The sequence below is a fragment of the Entelurus aequoreus genome, linkage group LG02 (assembly GCF_033978785.1).
Source record: "Entelurus aequoreus isolate RoL-2023_Sb linkage group LG02, RoL_Eaeq_v1.1, whole genome shotgun sequence".
Taxonomy (NCBI): Eukaryota; Metazoa; Chordata; class Actinopteri; order Syngnathiformes; family Syngnathidae; genus Entelurus; species Entelurus aequoreus.
In genome coordinates, this window is record NC_084732.1 from 50,346,567 (window position 1) to 50,365,869 (window position 19,303).

A 19,303-nucleotide genomic window follows, 5' to 3' on the forward strand; every position below is an offset into this window, starting at 1 on the left:
GTGTCACCACCTCTAAAGTTAGTTCACTAAAGTAATGTCCGATCATTACTTTTAAAAATGTGAAGTTCTGACTCATTGTCAACAAGCTACTAATAACCAATGCTTCAGCAGCCGCAACATTAATGCTGTCACAACTATGACTCTTGCTGGCCTACTGCCTTCGGTAATGGCGCCATTTCCAAATGATGTGGGCTCTATCGATAACATCACAAGCAAATTTAACGATGCCCTGCGCACCGCCATTGATAGTATAGCACCGCTAAAGCTCAAAAAGGCCCCTAAAAGGCATACACCCTGGTTCACAGAAGAAACCAGAGCTCTTAAACTATCATGTAGAAAGCTGGAACGCAATTGGCGTGCGACTAAACTTGAGGTTTTCCATCAAGCATGGAGTGATAGTTTGAAAACTTATAAACACGCGCTTACCTTAGCTAAAACTAATTACTACTCCAATCTCATCCGCCTCAATAAACACGATCCTAAATATTTGTTCAGTACAGTAGCATCGCTAACCCAACAAGGGAATCCTCCCAGTAGCTCCACTCACTCGGCTGATGACTTTATGAAATTCTTTACTAAGAAAATTGACTCATTAGAAAAGAGATTAAAGATAACGTGTCCCAGCTCCAACTGGATTCTATTAACACGGATACGAATGTATGTACGACGGATATCAAATTAATCTCTCTCTTTTTAAAGAAAAAAACAATGGAGGAACTCCTGCGACTTGTAAATGGGACAAAACAAACAACATGTTTACTTGACCCACTTCCTGGGAAACTTATCAAGGAGCTGTTTGTAATATTAAGACCGTCCATCCATCCATTTCTACCGCTTGTCCCTTTTGGGGTCACGGGGGTTCGCTGGAGCCTATCTCAGCTGCATTCGGGCGGTAGGCGGGGTACACCCTGGACAATCGCAATATTAAGACCATCAGAATAAATATTATTAACTTAACACTTTCCTCTGGTTCTGTTCCCCTAGCATTCAAAGAAGCGGTTTTCATCCTCTGCTCAAAATACCTAACCTCGATCCTGACCTCATCGTAAACTACTGGACGGTGTCCATCTGCACTCGGACGGAAGGCAGAGTACACCCTGGACAAGTCGCCAGCTCATCGCAGGGCCAACACAGATAGACAACATTTAACATTCACATTCACATAGATCACATTCACATAGATCACATTCACACAAGAGCCAATTTTATCTATCCCCAGGTGGGAGGAAGCCAGAGTACCCGGAGAGAACCCACGCAATCACATGGAAAACATGCAATCCACACAGAAAGACCCCATGCCCAATGCCCAATTAATTAATTAATTAAAAATGACTGTCAAATAAAACAACACCAAAACATTTAAGGAGTTTATTATATTTTAAAGAGCTTTTAGCCCCCACAAAAGGCCAAATGACGACACTGGTTCGAACGTTTGCTGAAAAACATTATTGATGAAACTAAGGCTAAAACATGTACATTTTATGGCCATTCTGATCATTGAGTGCACCATTCTCTGTGCTTCCGGGTTATCAGGTTGGCAGGACTGGCACGTGCATGCTGGATTAGATGATCGATCAATGAGAGTGTATACTTCGCAGTATCCGCTGGGTCTTAAAAAATATTTATTCCAACAATTTGAATTTAAGGTTTTAAAATGTCTAAAAAATTATTCTAAAATCTCATAAAAGGTCTTACATATGATTTTGAAAGGTCTTAAAAATCTAGTTATGTTACTTTTTTTTAAAACATGCATAAACTTCGGTCTCTCTTATAAATGTTTAGATTTTTGAGGACGCTATAACATAACTACAAAATGGAACCAAAGTAGTCTGTTGTGTGTTGTTACAGCTTAACACAGCAGCAGAGAAAACGTAATTACTTGTATAAGATGAATCAGTGCAAGTTCAACGGTTTGTGGCTCCAGAACGATCAATTTAATGCATAGTTGAAGCCGGTGGATGGAAACATATAAAGTGTTTAGGACCCAGATGTGGAGCCATCGAGGAGGGTAGCGTTTGCAAACATGGCGGTGAAAGTGAATGGAGTGATAATGTAAAAGTTAAAAATCTGGGATAAATCTGTGTCAAAAGATGCTGAAACGCCACAAACACTTGCACAACTAAACAAGGATCAACTTAACCCCCCAAAAGAGTGGTATGTGGGTAATGTGGTGCTAAATTGCTGAAGGAGATCAATATGAAATGTTTTACTAGTGAAATCATACTATTACATACAGTAAGCACACGCTAATTTATCTTTGTTAGTAGTGTACTCACGGCAGTAAAACTATTACAAAAAAAATTCTCTAATATTATTTCTATTATTTATTACAAATATTTCAGGTCAGCATCTCATGCCTAATCATATTCCAAGTTTATACAGCAACTGACATTAAAAGCTATAAAGGTTGTGTATTTAGTGTTTACACTCAGTTTATGGTGGGGTAAATTTATCCACATTATTCACATCCAAATGCTGTTTTAGGCTTGCAAGCCATAATCACCTTCCTTCTTTTTAGACAATCACTCTGTCTTCACTCTCTGTTTTTCAGAACTTTGTGCAGACACAATAGTACTGTAGAGGTTTTTATCGGTTTGCTCAATTCTGACAGCCGCAAAAACGGTGCAAAAGTTAACCATTTAGCTTTAGCAAAGATGCAAACTGTCCCTTTCACAAACAATATATTGTTGTGCTTTCCTCTACCATTGCTGACATTATGGTTGTTGTTGTTACGTGAAAACATTTGATATGAAGCACACACTGCACCTCTGGCAAGAAAACACTTAAATGGCAAATGTGAAAAAATGCTGTTATGTTTGCTAATATTTTTTACAATTATTTTAGAATAGATAGGCTTCTGGTGTATTTAGTTAGTTCAACCATTTTGTTTTCCAATGTGAAAGAGCAGTGAATTAATTCATATACTTAAAATTAATTCTGGCCCTCTGATTTTTCTTTATGTCTTTGTACTTTTTTTGTCCGTATGGATGTGAAATGGTCTCAAATTATATTCATTATAGTCTTGATAAAGTCTTAAAAAGTCTTAAATTTGACTTGTTGAAAACTACAGAGATCCCCATACATGCAGGAGGGAACTGTTTTACAATCACATAATCTAGATCAGGGGTCCCCAAACTTTTTGACTCGGGTGCCGCATTGGGTTAAACACTATATATATATATATATATATATATATATATATACATATATATATATATATATATATATATATACATATATATATATATATATATATACTATATATATATATATATATATATATATATACATATATATATATATATATATATATATATATATATATATATATATATATATATATATATATATATATATATATATATATATATATATACTCAGCAACAAGGGTTGGAGTTGGGGGTTAAATCACCAAAATGATTCCCGGGCGCGGCGCTGCTGCTGCCCACTGCTCCCCAAGGGGATGGGTCAAATGCAGAGGACAAATTTCACCACATCTAGTGTGTGTGTGACATTCATTGGTACTTTAATCTTTAATCTTAATATATATATATATATATATATATATATATATATATATATATATATATATATATATATATATATATATATATATATATATATATATATATATATATATATATATATATATATATATATACATATACATATTCCTCGCACTTGCCGTGCGCTCGCCTGACACTGCGGCACGAGTGCGATGATGTCAACTTATCGATGGGAAAATGCATTTTTAGACAATATGATTTGCGCCGAGCGACTAGAAGACACAGAGAGTAACAAGCGGTAGAAAAGGGATTAGAAAGGGCTGATTTAAAAGAATAATAATACAAAAAAATGAATAACTTAAAAAAAAGAAATGTATAACTTGGGACTTCCTGCAGGCTGGATTTAGGACGTTGGGCCGTAGTTTGGGGACCCCTGATCTAGATCAGAGGTGCCCATTACGTCGATCGCGAGCTACCGGTCGATCGCGGAGGGTGTGTCAGTCGCTCACCAGCCAGGGATTAAAAAAATAGACCTAAAAATGAGCAATCATCAATCTTCACCAATATGTCACTTTCGTCACTTGATTGACATTCACGCCACCCGGGGGTCTTGTGAGATGACGCTGGCTGCTGCCAGCTCATTGTTAATAAAACAAATTACTGACAGGAAGGCCTGTCAGTAATTACAGTCTTACTCGCCTTCCGAAGGCGAGAAACACTTTTTTTATTTCAACAGACTCTCGCGCCATGCTGCCAAAACTCTAAAGACCGACTGCACAGTTCCTATCTTCACAATAAAAGCGCCGCTCCATCCTGCCTGCGCTAACAAAATAAGAGTCTCAGAAAGCTGGCGAGCACAAGCTAGCAAGCTACGGAGTTTGACGACAATGTATTTCTTGTAAAGTGTATAAAAAGGAGTATGGAAGCTGGACAAATAAGATGCCAAAAACCAACCACTTTCATGTGGTATTGGACAGAAAGGAGCACTTTTTTTTTTTTAAATGTGGACGTTATCATCACTACTGTCTGATTCCAATCAATGCAAGTCATCAGAATCAGGTAATACACCAATTTATATTCTTGACTTTATGAAAGAAAGGAATCTATATGTGTTAAACATGCTTGTATTATCATTAAACACATTTAACTTGTTAACAAAAATGTCTCTATCATAAATAAATAAATATAAATGATATATATGAATGAGGTAGATCCCCTCGACTTGGTCAATTGAAAAGTAGCTCGCCTGCAGAAAAAGTGTGGGGACCCCTGATCTAGATAATATAGGTAATCGCATTTTTAAAAAGTCAAAAATCATGTGTTTTAAAAAGCTAGTTTTAACCAAAGTCAATCATTTGTTTTTAGTGCATGTAAACATACAGTACGTGTGTGAATGTAGGTCAGTGAAGTTAGGTTTGGTCGGGTGGGGGCCCTCCAGGACCCTATAACAATAATAAATAAGTAATATTCAAGACCTAAATTGGGCCTCAAACTAAATCTTGTTAAGAGCCACAAAATTCTTACAACCGGCCTTGCCCTAAGACAAATGGAAATTACTACAGTTATTTTTTTAAAATGTCCCCACTACGGCAATTAGCTCAGGGCTTTGCAAAGGGAGCCTCAACAAAGACGCTGGGAGTCCTTTGTTTTCTTGATAAATGTACACAAATTGTTTCGATCACACTCTGACAACTTCTTGTAAAAATACATAACAGTATTCGCAGAAGAGCAGAAGCTGTAGTCTTTTTGTCACTATTATGTAGGTTAAGTTTGCATAATTTAGTGAGGGAGACTGAGATTCAGCAGAAAGGTTCGAACACATCTTGTCAAAAATCATCCATCAATAATTCAAACGGCTTTGACAACTAGTTAGGAAAGCGAACTGGTATGGATACTTTCTTTGTCAGTGCCTCCAGGAATTTGCAATGTCGCCATCAAACCAATGCATGCAAATTCAACCAATTTTGCGAATTATGTGCGGCCACGCACTTTGTCTAATGCCTGCAACTTCCGCCAATCAAATTTGTCTCCCGGCGGCGCTCTAACAAATTTCTAGGTATAATGACTGATGATAAATTGAACTGGAAATCTCACGTAAAAAATATACGACATAAAGTTGCAAGAAACACGTCAATAATGAATAAAGCAAAACATGTTCTAGACCAAAAATCCCTTCATATTCTCTACTGCTCGCTAGTGTTACCATATCTGAGCTACTGTGTAGAAATATGGGGAAATAATTACAAAAGTACACTTCATTCATTAACGGTGCTACAAAAAAGATCAGTTAGAATAATACATAATGTTGGATATAGAGAACATACAAACCCTTTATTTATTGAATCAAAAATACTGAAATTCCACGACATAGTGAATTTGCAAACAGCTAAAATTATGCACAAAGCAAACTATAACCTGCTACCCAAGAATATACAACAATTCTTCTCAAAAAAAGAGGAGAAATATAATCTTAGAGAAAAACGTAATTTAAAACATTTGTGTGCACGTACAACACTTAAGACCTTCAGTATATCAGTATGTGGAATTAAATTATGGAATGGATTAAGCAAAGCAATCAAACAATGTACTAATATGATCCACTTCAAGAAACTATTCAAACTTAAAGTGTTTACAAAGTACAAAGAAGAAGAACCATGACAAACATTCTCAATTTATTTCATCCATCCATTCATTCATTCTTAAAGTAATATTACTTATCTCATCATATGAAATATGACTTACTTCACCAATTATTATTATTAAATTCTTACTATTATTTATTTATTTATTTTTATTGTGATTACTTACGGAGTTTATTGTGAATAAATTGTGAACAGGAAGTGAACAAAAAGTTTTAGCAACTGTTATGTAAAGAAAAGGGGTAGGATTAAATAAGCTCTGCTTCTTCCTACTCCTTTTCGAACATGTTGAAAAGAGAAACTGGAAATTGTGATGTATCATGTTGTATGCTTGCATGTTCGAAATAAACTCAAACTTAAACTCAAACTCAAACTCAAACTGTCTAAAAAAACATATGTTTGTTTTTTGTGGAGAAGAATCAGAAACAGCAACCTGTAACAATGTATCAACTCTTTTTTGCTCAAACGGCACATACTTCCATTCATAGCTCAGACCTACTTCCTGTTACTGTCTACTGTGCTTATTAGACTTAGGGCAGGGGTGTCCAAAGTGCGGCCCGGGGGCCATTTGCGGCCCGCAGCTAATTGTTTACCGGCCCGCCACACATTCTGGAAATGCTATTGCAAAAATAAAAGAAAACATTAAAAAAAGTGGAATGAGGTGAAATCTGACTAGAAAAACTTAAAATGTTGACACAAAGCTGCCATGCAGGCTGTTTTTTTTTCTTTTGTCTATCTTTATTTTTCTTTTTTTGCCATTGCTCAAAAAAAATTAAAAGTCAATGTTATAATGAATTATTGACCTATTCAAGGCTCTAATTATTTCAAAAATTTCACTTTAAAATGTTTTATGTGGAAAATATTGCATATATTGTGTGGTTGCCATACAAAAACATCAACGTTTTGTTTGACAAAAGAGCATAAAACAAACAAAATAATAGTTCAAACGTAAAATTGACAGATGTATCTGAAGTTGATCTCGTAACTTAAGTGTTGAAAGTAAAAAAAAAAACTAATACAAATGTATCACTTTATGAGTGGGGCACCTTTTGGATCCTAAATATATTTAATGGGATTTTATTTATCTTTTCACTGTGATTACTCAAAAATAACAATGAATTAATATCAATGGTGTCTTGCATTATTGATGTTTTTAAGGCTCTAATTACTTCACATCAAACATTGCTTTCTGAAGGTTTTGGGCAGTGGGGGAAATACTGCATATTTCAGTTTTATTATAAAAAACTAAGTTGTCTTGACAGAAAAGGCATAAAATCTTTTTGGTTTTTTTAATTTTATATCAACCTGAAGTTGATATACTGTAGAGATTTACTGTAAGTGTTAAATTAAAAAAATTAAAAAATAATTTGACTTGTTTTTAACATTTTATTGACTTAGACCCTTTATGGTCCCCGGGAGCCCTAAAGGTAAAAAAAAACTCAAAATCCATATATTTTGTTATGATTTGAAAATGAAAACTATCAAAATGGCCCCCGCAGGCTTTAATTTTCCCGTGTGCGGCCCTCAGTGGAAAAAGTTTGGACACCCCTGACTTAGTGGTAATGTAGTATATAATGATTTACTTCGTAGTTTACATGCATTTAAATATATATTTAATGTTTGTTTATCTAGGGTAAGACAATTGGGAAACATATTCCCCTTTGCATTGCTGACTTAGCAGAGAGGCAGCATTTACATGTTGGAGATGTTGAAGTGTGATTGTAATCTCTCATCGTCTCTCATTTACCAACAAAGATTTGCACAATAAATGGCGCTCAACAGTTTACAAATGCTCTTAGTGTGTTAGAGCATAAATGAATGTTTAAGATGGACAAACACTTTTCAAGCGTAAAACGTAACTGGTATGCAACGTGTGGACGACAGAAAATAAGGAAGTCTTTGGTGGTGTTTATTTCTGTAATAAAAATGTATTATTAATATTATTAGCAATATGTAATTAAAACAGTACACTAATTTAACAATGAGCTCTGAGTATGTGCTTCTACTGCCATCTCGTGTCTACTTTTAAATGTGTGTGGTATAAAACAAATCGGTTTTTTTAGGTCAAAGTTACAAGGAGCACTTAAAACATTGATACAAATTGTTTGCAACTTGTGGACGACAGAGCCGACAGCAGTCAAAAAGGAAGCTTTTGGTGGTGTTAAATAATTGTTATTATTGTTAGTTGTAATGAATTAAAACTGTACAGCAATTTGACAAAGAGCTCTGAGTATGTGCTCTTACTGCCACCTAGTGTCTTCCTGTAAGTCTGTAAAATAAAAACATCCATATAGCATAAAATCACAAACTGATGTAATGTTGTTGAAAAAAAAAAAAAAGACCTCAAAACATTGCAACTTTTGCGGCATCTTTCTGAAAAGCTGTTGCGAAATCCTAGAGGGACTGTTTTTTGCAGCTGTAGCAGTTTTGAAAGGCCCATTATACAGGAGTTGTACTGTAACATTAGAACTCTTAACATGGCATCATGTGTCAGATGGAGAGAACGACTTGTCCCTTTTAATCCTTGTTAATACACAAAATTGAATGTAATAATAAATAGGTCATTTTCAAATGAACAAATGTGCTTATATGACATGTTTTGTCAGGTTTAAATACATTTCTGAAGCTGTTCAGATCTTATCTGGTGGTCCGAGTGAGGACGGTGTTGGGAATGAGACAGCAGATCTGTGTTGCAAAGAGATGCACGATTCTAACCAGCATGCTTTCATCTTTTTAGGGAGGATCCATCCAGAACAAGAAATCAAAGAGGTGCCTGGAGCTGGTAGTGAACACTGACAATGAGTTTGGCTACAAACTGGCTCTGCAGAAGTGCACTGAACAGAAATGGTTCATCACAAACGTGTTGTACAGCAGTTCACTATAAAGACACACGACTTACTTTGTGTGTGTGTGTGTGTGTGAGTGTCTGCAAGTGTAATGCTGCATTCCAGACAGCTTGGAAGTAGGAAATAACCTTCTTGGAAACCTTCCAGTCAAAAAAAAAAAACAAAGAACCTGTCTGACGAAGGTACATCTTCCAATGTTTACATTTTCCTGGAGGAAATAGAATTACTCTTTCAATCAACATCAAACAAACATTTTAACATTCTACATTATTTTAGGGGTTTTAGGTCACTAGCAGTGTTTGCAAAAGTCCATTATTTGCCTCGCTGGTTTCTTAGCAAAAAAAAAACAACCACCGTAGCAGCTTTTTGTCATAATTTCTTTCTCAAAGATCCCTTTTGTGCATGTACATGCGCAACGGGTATGTTCATATTGTATGTATGCCTCAATGCCAGTCATCTTATTTGGCCCCGACAGCAATTTTTGAAAGTTAAACTTCTAATTGTGACAAATGTGCACATGTATTTGTTAAATGTGTTCTTTTAAAGGGGAACTAAACGTTTTGGGGGAATTTTGCCTATCGTTCACAATCATTATGAAAGACATGACGATGGATGTATTTTTTTAATGCTATCTAAATATTAAAAAAATGCGTTTAAAAGTCAGCTTACAATGAAGCCTATGGGAGTCGCTCGATTTTGCCTATAAAACCATTAAAAAAACATCCAAACACCTCCATTAAGGTTTTATATACATGAAGTATATATGTAAACGGGCACATTTATAATAACATTTAATATTTATATATTTTGATCATTTTAAGCATACGCGGCGCATTAAATTCAAAAACGCATCACAACGTTTGTTTGTTTTTTTCTTCACTGATTATTACTCACTGCAGACTTCATGAGAGCCAACAAACATAATAAAATATTACTTACTGTACAATGTCTGCTGTCATTAGGATGCCGACTGCTAGGATGTTCATATATTCCCATTTAGGTGAAGAATGACTCATAATCCTCGCGAAGAAAATGGTGGTGGAACCAAGCGTCTTTTTGTATCGTTCTCGCCATTTCCGTTTCTAAATTGGCTGTCAAAGTGTACCAACTTGGGGGAATATGTCCTTCTTCTTCTACTATGCAAGGGAGAGGCATGATTTATGATCTACAATAAACTCCCACGAGCAAGAAAACGCGGAAGCAGTTTATCAGTCGATTATATCAACATTAGCACTCAAGCTTGTGATCACGATGCCGCTATAAATAGTTTGTCTGCGTTAGTGCTTATTATAACAAAATCAGTAATACTTGGTTAATATTCAAGTCACAAAATCTAAATGGATGATTTTTGGCGGGGTTTTTTAATGTTTTTTTTGTTGGGTTTTATGGGCAGAGTAGAGGACCTCACATTGGCTCTGCTGTACGTTTATATACGAGTTAAAATGCATTTAAAAAATAATTCTGTTGTCTTTCATAATGATTGTGAACGATTGGCAAAATTCAAAATAAAGTGCAGTTCCTCTTTAAACTATTATTGGCAACATATGCTAGCTGTTGGTGGAGTTCTTCTATATATTTTAGTTTTTTCTTTAGCCGGTGACATACAGCAACTTTAGCTACTATCGTGTAAGTACAACTAAAATAAAGTACAACTACTCACCTATTAAGGATTACTTGAAGCAGGGAAGTATTTGTACTGTCTCTTATGTCTTATGTTGTCATCATAAGTACATGTATTTTGTGTACTGTTGAAGTCATTGCGTACTAAAAAAAAGTTGCTCTCCTCATTTTCACGCCAGTTATAAGCCACTTTAGGGATGGATGATATGGCCTACAAACTATTTTTAGAAATACAGCATGATGCAGCCTCCTGCGATAGTGATATATACTGTATCATGATATATTATTTGGTATGTAAATGATAATAGAACTATTTCAAAACGGGTTACAAAGGCTCATAATTTGGCTGCTGACGTATATGTTAACATATTCCATCATTACAGTTTTCATTATTTCCTCAAAACAAATAATAATCTACTTGTTAATTTACTGTTATTATCTGGTTATATGGTTATATCTTCACTTCTGTAATAAGCACTTATTATTTTGCTATTTGGATACTTCTCATTAGTTTTGTGTGATACCACAGATTTTTTTTTTATTTGGGTATCGGTCCAGTACCAAGCAGTTTATCAATGCTGATATTTAAAATGATCAAGATTTTTGAAGATTTAAATTTTGATTGCTATTATAATCAGACAAAAACACAAGATGGCAATTTAACAATAGCAAATAAATATTTAAATTATGTCCTACTGTTGGCTCTGTTTTTAAATTATTTGAGTTTGCCCCTGAGAGCTCGCATGTTTCCAGTGACTTATTTCCGGAGTTTGTACACAATAAAAAGGACGACAAAATATATATATTTTTGATATTAAAAAATATCAATCTAATCACTGTAGTATCGCATCATTATGAATCCACCCACTTCTGTGTCCATTCAAAAGCTCTAGCTTGCGGTTAGCGGTTAGCATATCCTCCTAAAGTGTATAGTGTAGCATGTTTAGCTATTTGTCGTACTTGTAAGAGACATGGTTTATTTGCCGCTATGGCGGTGAGGACTGCTGACGTAGAAGTGGTTTTGCACTGTGGAGGGACATTAGCCGCATGCTACATTGCTTTGAGGACGTGTTTGCTCGCTTGTCGCTGTCACATTTGCAGGACCTGGCGAGAATGTGTCATCAGCATGCATTATCACGATATAACGATAGTATTACCAGCTCTATCGTCGGCCAGATTGATATCATTTATATTGTAACTATCGCGCAACCCTAAAGTAGATGCCATCCTACATCCTAATAAGTATGCGTTCTGGTTCTATGGTTACCGTTACACGCTTTCTCTTCGCTGTAACTGGTACCTTTCTATGATGGCCAAAAAAAAGCCAAAGAAAAAGCGAAACACAGTATTGGAGTCGATGCTTTTTGTTTGACCTTTGATGCATATTTGTTTAGAAATTGTGGGTCATCTCTCAAAAGTAAGGGATTATGCTTGAACCTACTCGATATAAATATTATTTCCTCTGTATGCTCATTCTGCTTCTATTTGAGCAAACTACACAATGTAGTGGCTGTGGATGTACAGTAGTGTCATATTTTCACACATGTAAAACAACTTATAAAAACACTGATATCTGTTCTCTTCATTTATTTATTTTCTACCAATTACTTAGTGGGAGCCTAGTCCTGATGACTTTGGGCAAAAAGCAGACTACACTTTGTACTTGTTGAATACAAATATATCATCTTACAATTGACATTTAGAATTTACAATAGTTGACATCTGATCTACTCATTTCATTGAAGTCAAAGTGTGCCCTCATCTTCTGACTCTGCACTTTTTTTTTTTTGACCAAGTTAAAAAAATGTCTGTCTTCCCTGTTTTCTGGAACGCAGCATAAAAACACCAAACAGAAGTGGATGAACTTTTAAATGTGCATTTTGAGCACATGATGATAAATTCAAATCATATTGTGAATGAAAAAACTTGTAAGGAATCATCCACTGTATTTGATGACAAACTGGTACACGGGGTTTATTTTTTAGTAAAAACATTACAGTCTGTGCAATGACATCAAAGTTGTACGAGGTTAAAGATGTTTTCTTCATAACTGCTACTGTGTAGCAAATCTGTTTATGTTGTAATGGTTTTATTTTACCGTCTCAGGTTTATTACGTGATTTAGCTGTACAGTCGGGGTAGAAATGTGAGACAAATGTTTCGATTATTTTCTGATTCTGAATAACCTGAATATTTGTAATAATATACAACAGTAAAGTAAAGGCTTTAAACCATCAGGTACATGTGCCTCTTTTGTGCAATTCAGAACAAGAACCAAGTTGCCTGCCTTTCAACCAATAAAACATTGAGATGCTGCCCTGCAGATAACAAAAAAGAAACAAAAATACGAAACATAGAAAACACAAACAACTCTATGCAGTGCATGGAGACCGAAAAAACAGGAAGCAGTTTATTTACAGGAGACCGCAGGATTGTGGGTAGAAAGGAGTACTGAGAAAGGAAACGTGTCACTTTGAACATTGTCAGAGACATTTCAGATAACAAGGTGCATCCAAAGAGAAGAAATAAATGTCCCTGCCCACACACACACACACACACACAGGAGTTGAAAAGTACACAATGTGGCAAGTATCAGTGTGTCATGACAAAATGCACAGGATGAAAAATAGGTCTGCTCTCTGCTCTCTTTTGTGCACCTGAGGAGGCGACTGGTGGCGCAGCCTGTTTTCCAAATGTCAGGCCTCATTAGAAACTGCATCCAAGCAGAGCTCAGCAGACCGCTGCATTAAATATACATGAAACCCACTTTCATCAAAACGACCTCCCTCACTTGCACTTCTTAATATGTGCAACATGGGCCTCTCAAAGCTCCAACAGACAACACAGACCAACAAAAAACACATTTGACACATTTATTTTACTTATACTCACATTTCTGGGCGCATTTTAAAAACCTAACTATGTAAAAGCACTCAGAGAGCACAGACCTCCCCCAGGCCTTATGTCTCTAAAGTAAAGTTAAAAAAATAATCCAGACAGTGGTACAGATAACCACCAAAATCTAATCACTTCCTGACGTTTTCTGAAGGTTTCACCAAAATCCATCCATAACTGTTTGAGCTATGTTGCTAACTAACAGACAAACCAGTGAAAGCAGACAATTGAATTTTGTAAGATTTATTTTGACATCATTGGTTGTTAAGATAGGCTCCAGCCACCCCGAAAGGGACAAGCGGTAGAAAATGAATGGATGGATGGATGTTTGTTAAGGTAGCGCCTATAACTTCACCAGGATGATCAACGGTTATAGTACAGGACTGATATTGTGTGTGTGTGTGTGTGTGTGTGTGTGTGTGTGTGTGTGTGTGTGTGTGTGTGTGTGTGTGTGTGTGTGTGTGTGTGTGTGTGTGTGTGTGTGTGTGTGTGTGTGTGTGTGTGTGTGTGTGTGTGTGTGTGTGTGTGTGCGTGCGCGCGTGTGTATGTGTTTGTGCGTGCGTGTGTGTGTGTGTGTGTGTGTGTGTGTGTGTGTGTGTGTGTGTGTGTAGGCGTTTGAGTGTGCGTGCGTGCGAGTGTCTATATGTTAGCTGCCTTGCCTCCACCCACAGAGGCAATCAGAGTGGATGACCGACAAGAGGTTTCACTCTGTTAATCTTATTTCGCTTTAGAACAAAATCTGTTGACACCGATGCAAAGAGTGAACCCTCTTGTATAAAGGTTAATTTGTGCCTTTTTTTTTTACACTGAATTTATGTAACTACATTGTTGCATTGGAATTTTGTAAACTTCGTCCTTTCATTTAATATAAAATACTGAGCAAAATGCATGTGTTTAAAAATTTAGTTTGTTAAAATAATGTATTTTGAAATTCAAGTTTATGAAAATGTTGTTTCAAAATTCAGTGCGAAGAAAATTCAGTACATAACTATTTGTTGCTTCAAAAGTCTAGACATTCCATCCATCCATTTTTTTCCGCTTATCCAATGTCGGGACGCGGGGGCAGCAGCCTAAATAGGGAAGCCCAGACTTCCCTTTCCCCAGCCACTTCATCCAGCTCTTCCCGGGGGATCCAGAGGCGTTCCCAGGCCAGCCGGGAGACATAGTCTTCCCAACGTGTCCTGGGTCTTCCCCGTGGCCTCCTTCCGGTCGGACGTGCCCTAAACACCTCCCTAGGGAAGCGTTCGGGTGGCATCCTGACCAGATGCCCGAACCACCTCATCTGGCTCCTCTCGATGTGGAGGAGCAGCGGCTTTACTTTGAGCTCCTCCCGGATGACAGAGCTTCTCACCCTATCTCTAAGGGAGAGCCCCGCCACCCGGCGGAGGAAGCTCATTTTGGCCGCTTGTACCCGTGATCTTGTCCTTTTGGTCATAACCTAAAGCTCATGACCATAGGTGAGGATGGGGATGTAGATCGACCAGTAAATTGAGATCTTTGCCTTCCGACTCAGCTCCTTCTTCACCACAACGGATTGATACAGCGTCCGCATTACTGAAGACGCCGCACCGATCCGCCTGTCGATCTCACGATCCACTCTTCCCTCACTCGTGAAAAAGACTCTGAGGTACTTGAACTCCTCCACTTGGGGCAGGGTCTCCTCCCCAACCCAGAGATGGCACTGCACCCTTTTTCAGGCGAGAACCATGGACTCGGACTTGGAGGTGCTGATTCTCATCCCAGTCGCTTCACACTCGGCTGCGAACCGATCCAGTGAGAGCTGAAGATCCTGGCCAGATGAAACCATCAGGACCACATCATCTGCAAAAAGCAGAGACCTAATCCTGCAGCCACCAAACCGGATCCCCTCAACGCCTTGACTGCGTCTAGAAATTCTGTCCATAAAAGTTATGAACAGAATCTTTGACAAAGGGCAGCCTTGGCGTAGTCCAACCCTCACTGGAAACGTGTCCGACTTACTGCCGGCAATGCGGACCAAGCTCTGACACTGATCATACAGGGAGCGGACCGCCACAATCAGACAGTCCGATACCCCATACTCTCTGAGCACTCTCCACAGGACTTCCCGAGGGACACGGTGGAATGCCTTCTCCAAGTCCACAAAGTACATGTAGACTGGTAGGGCAAACTCCCATGCACCCTCAAAGACCCTGCCGAGAGTATAGAGCTGGTCCACAGTTCCACGACCAGGACGAAAACCACACTGTTCCTCCTGAATCCGAGGTTTGACTATCCGACTTAGCCTCCTCTCCAGTACACCTGAATAAACCTTACCGGGAAGGCTGAGGAGTGTGATCCCACGATAGTTGGAAACACCCTTCGGTAGGGATGATACTCGAAACCGGTGTTGTACCGAAATCTGTTACCCATCGGATTTTGTGACTCCAGGGGGCGTTGTTCCCATGGCGTTTGTTTGATGGCTAAACGGCAAGCCCAAGGAGGAGGAGAAGAAGAACGCTTGCGTAAATGGCGTAAACTATCCTTAAGGCTGAAACGTCAGTTGTCAGAATTTCAGCATTAATAAATTACACATATTCTGGAAATCAATGACTTACTTTCATTATAGTATGAGTCCATTGTATCAGCTGTTTATTATCTCTCACACACATACATTTTCCAATATAGATAAGGCTATACATGCACATGCGGTTGTTCTGTTTGTTATGGCTGTATGTTCCCTATTCTTAAGCCAGGCACCTCAATTACCATTTCCTGCCCTTTTTACACACCCCCTACACTTTTTCCTCATTTGGACCCCCAGAATCAGGACGCACTACTAGGGTTACATTTTCCGATAAACCCGTCGGCGTTTTGCCCAGGCAACTAGGCGTAAGCTTATGGCATTTCACACTATTAACAGGAGGTGGCGCCATACCAAGGTACTTGAAACATTTGGCTTTATCCAGTTTGAAGCCCACCTTCCAATTTATTAGCGGATTTTGACTCCAATCTAAATCATGGAACCAAGCACCTATAGAAAATTGGTGGAATACCTTACCGAAGGGAAAGTACCACCACATTCCAAAAAATACGAGCGCTTTTCTACAATAAACAAATACCATTGCTGCAATCTCTGGATTTCAAATCAGAGATATTTCTATTTCACTGTATTACTTTTCATTGTAAGAAATAAGCTTTCAATTAATGCTTTGGTTTGTCATAGATGGCAAGCTATATTACCTCCGCCACAAAGGATCGGCCAAAGAGCTGAAAGTTAAAGTGGTGTGTGGGGCAGCTGAAGCAGATGCCATATTTAGAGAGTTCCACGCAAGTGACATTGGCGCACATTGTGGCCAGATCAAAACAAGGGATGCAATTTCCAAGAGATGTTACTGGCCCTCCATGACGTGTGACATTGAAAAATGGGTAAGATTTGGTTTTTCCTCATTTTTGCCTTTACAACATGTCTTGTCTGTCTTACCGAAAGGTACTGCTGCCTTGTCAGAAATAAATGGAATACAGTCCATCATTTTATTTATGAAGGGCACTTATGACTGTCCACTCTGAAGGACAGTCTGCTGGCTCGTCATAAAAACATTAAAAATAATAGAGCAATTTTAAAAAAATTCTGAATGTCAAACAATTCAGATATTTTGGCCTTCATTGCTGAAATAAACCATTTCATTCCCAAGTATATATCAAAGAGTCTTTACCATTTTGGCCTATATACCCCATTCCCCTTTGTCAAACAATTAAATAACATACTCTGCACATACCCATACTGACATAACTTTTAAGCCGTTAAATATTTTGTATTGATCAATGTTTTTTATACTCAGGTGTCTGAATGCCCGTCCTGTCAACAGAAGGGCAGGGTTGACCTAAAGGCAGGCACAGAGTACAAGCCAATCAAGGTGAACTTCACCTTTTGCATTTTAATTACACAGCATGTATCCTTGGCGAGAGGTGGGGTGGCTAGCACTGCAATCTCCCATGAAAAGGTGGCCCTATTCAAACTCTGGCAGGGATAAGGCCTCGCTGTTTCTAGGTCAATCATTTGAAACTACCAAAGTCAAACTAGTTGTGAAGAATATGCAAATGTTGCCTAAATTTTCATGTTCCCGAACCATTGCCTCACAGCAGCTATAATTCTCCCTGTGTTTGTGTGAGTTTGTGTGTGTTTACTCCACGCTAACATTGTTCTCCACTCTTCTCTTCAAGACCAAATGCCCCTTTGAGCTGGTCGGAATGGACCTCATAGGCAAGCTGGTGAAGACCAAGACAGGCAACCAATACATTTGTGTGATGGTAGATTACTGCACCAGATGGGCACAGGCATATGCCCTAAAATCTAAAACAGCAGAAGAAGTGACAGGGTGCATCCTCAATTTTTTCCATCAGTTTGAGATACCGCAAAGAATCCTGACTGACCAGGGCAAAGAATTTGTCAACAATGTATGCATATACCTTTTTGTTTGATGTAAGATACACAAACTTATGATTTAGTTTAGAATTATTGTGTTGTACTTCTCATTGATACTAGGATTGATGACTATAATATTGTTGATAGAATACTGCTTGACTTAAATTGTGAGGTTTAAAAGGACTAAACATGTGAAAGTACTTGAAGCCTTGAATTACAAACTACTTTTACAGATCAACACAGAGGTTTGCCGGCTTTTGGGGGTTAAAAGAAGCCTTTGTGCTCCATACCACCCCCAGACAAATGGGTTGGTGGAGAGACTCAACTCTAGCATTCAGAGGTAAAAAACAAACAAACGTGTCATTATAGCTTTGTTAATGATTAGAATTATAGTTGTTAGATATTTTTTCCATTAAGTCTTAGTTTCACCCAAAATATTCCAAACTTTTGGAGCATCTATGTTGTTTCTATGAAATGATTGTTTAGAGCCCTGGGGAAGCTCGTGAAAGACAAGGCGAACGATTGGGATGATTATTTGGACGCAGTTATGTTCGGCCTACGCACCAAAAAACAAATCACCACAAAATTTTCGCCATACTTCCTCATGTTCGGGAGGGAGGCGCGATACCCTTCTGAGGTTGCAGAGAACTTCCAGGTTAACTCTCATTCATCTACATTTCAATTCCATCTATGCAGTATTCCTCCCTTGTGTAAAACTTCAATCCCAATTTGCCAGTACTACAGTGTATGTCTAGCATCCGTTTCTTCTCTGCCACAGGTTGATAAGTCTTTTGAGGAGCTATACACAGAGGAAGAAGTGATGTTTGATTTACAACGGCAGGAGAAAATATTAGCCATTGTACAAAAAAATCAAGAAAAGGCTCATCAAAGAACCCAGGCAGCAAAAAACAGGCCTAAAACTAAATTTCTGCAGGTGGGGGACATGGTGTGGCGGCAAAATGTCCGAAGTCAGCAAAGAAAAGGGGGAAAGCTTGACGCTGACTTCCTTGGTCCATTTTGCATAACACAAATTCAGGGGAAAAGTATTGACCTTGTCAGAACAGATGAAAAGCCTGTGTATAAGGTCAATGCTGATCATTTACGAAAATATGTGGAGGAAGGCCCTAGAATACCGGCCAAATTGAGGACATGCTCCACAGATTCCCCTGCTGAAGCCACTCCAAATACAGCCTCACCTGCCACCACAGCAGTTGAAGATTCTTCTGCACCTGCCACAGCCATCACCCCAAACACCAGTGAGACCACCTCAGCCACCTCTGGGTCTACCAAAAGAGGAATGACACCTGCCCGAGGATCCCATGGAATCCCTGCCATCTCACATAATCCAGAGCAATGTAAATGACCAAAAACCCATTTTAGAAACATTACTTGATTTAAATGTGAACACCAACAT

At 38.1% G+C, this 19,303-nt stretch overlaps 2 protein-coding genes across 2 annotated transcripts in view; both read left to right on the forward strand.

The window, feature by feature from the left end:
- galnt18b (UDP-N-acetyl-alpha-D-galactosamine:polypeptide N-acetylgalactosaminyltransferase 18b) overlaps positions 1-12,839 on the forward strand; it is a 280,229-nt gene extending 267,390 nt beyond the window's left edge. Inside the window, 1 exon segment of the mRNA XM_062028599.1 lies at positions 8,883-12,839. Within this exon segment, the coding sequence (XP_061884583.1) occupies positions 8,883-9,029 (147 nt within the window). The 3' untranslated portion in view covers positions 9,030-12,839.
- A 3,897-nt stretch (positions 12,840-16,736) lies between these two features.
- eif4g2a (eukaryotic translation initiation factor 4, gamma 2a) overlaps positions 16,737-19,303 on the forward strand; it is a 41,804-nt gene continuing 39,237 nt past the window's right edge. Inside the window, exons 1-4 of the mRNA XM_062036232.1 lie at positions 16,737-16,892; positions 18,123-18,229; positions 18,376-18,544; positions 18,668-19,244. Coding sequence (XP_061892216.1) covers positions 16,869-16,892; positions 18,123-18,229; positions 18,376-18,544; positions 18,668-19,244 — 877 coding nt within the window. The 5' untranslated portion in view covers positions 16,737-16,868. The remainder of the gene's footprint in view (positions 16,893-18,122; positions 18,230-18,375; positions 18,545-18,667; positions 19,245-19,303) is intronic.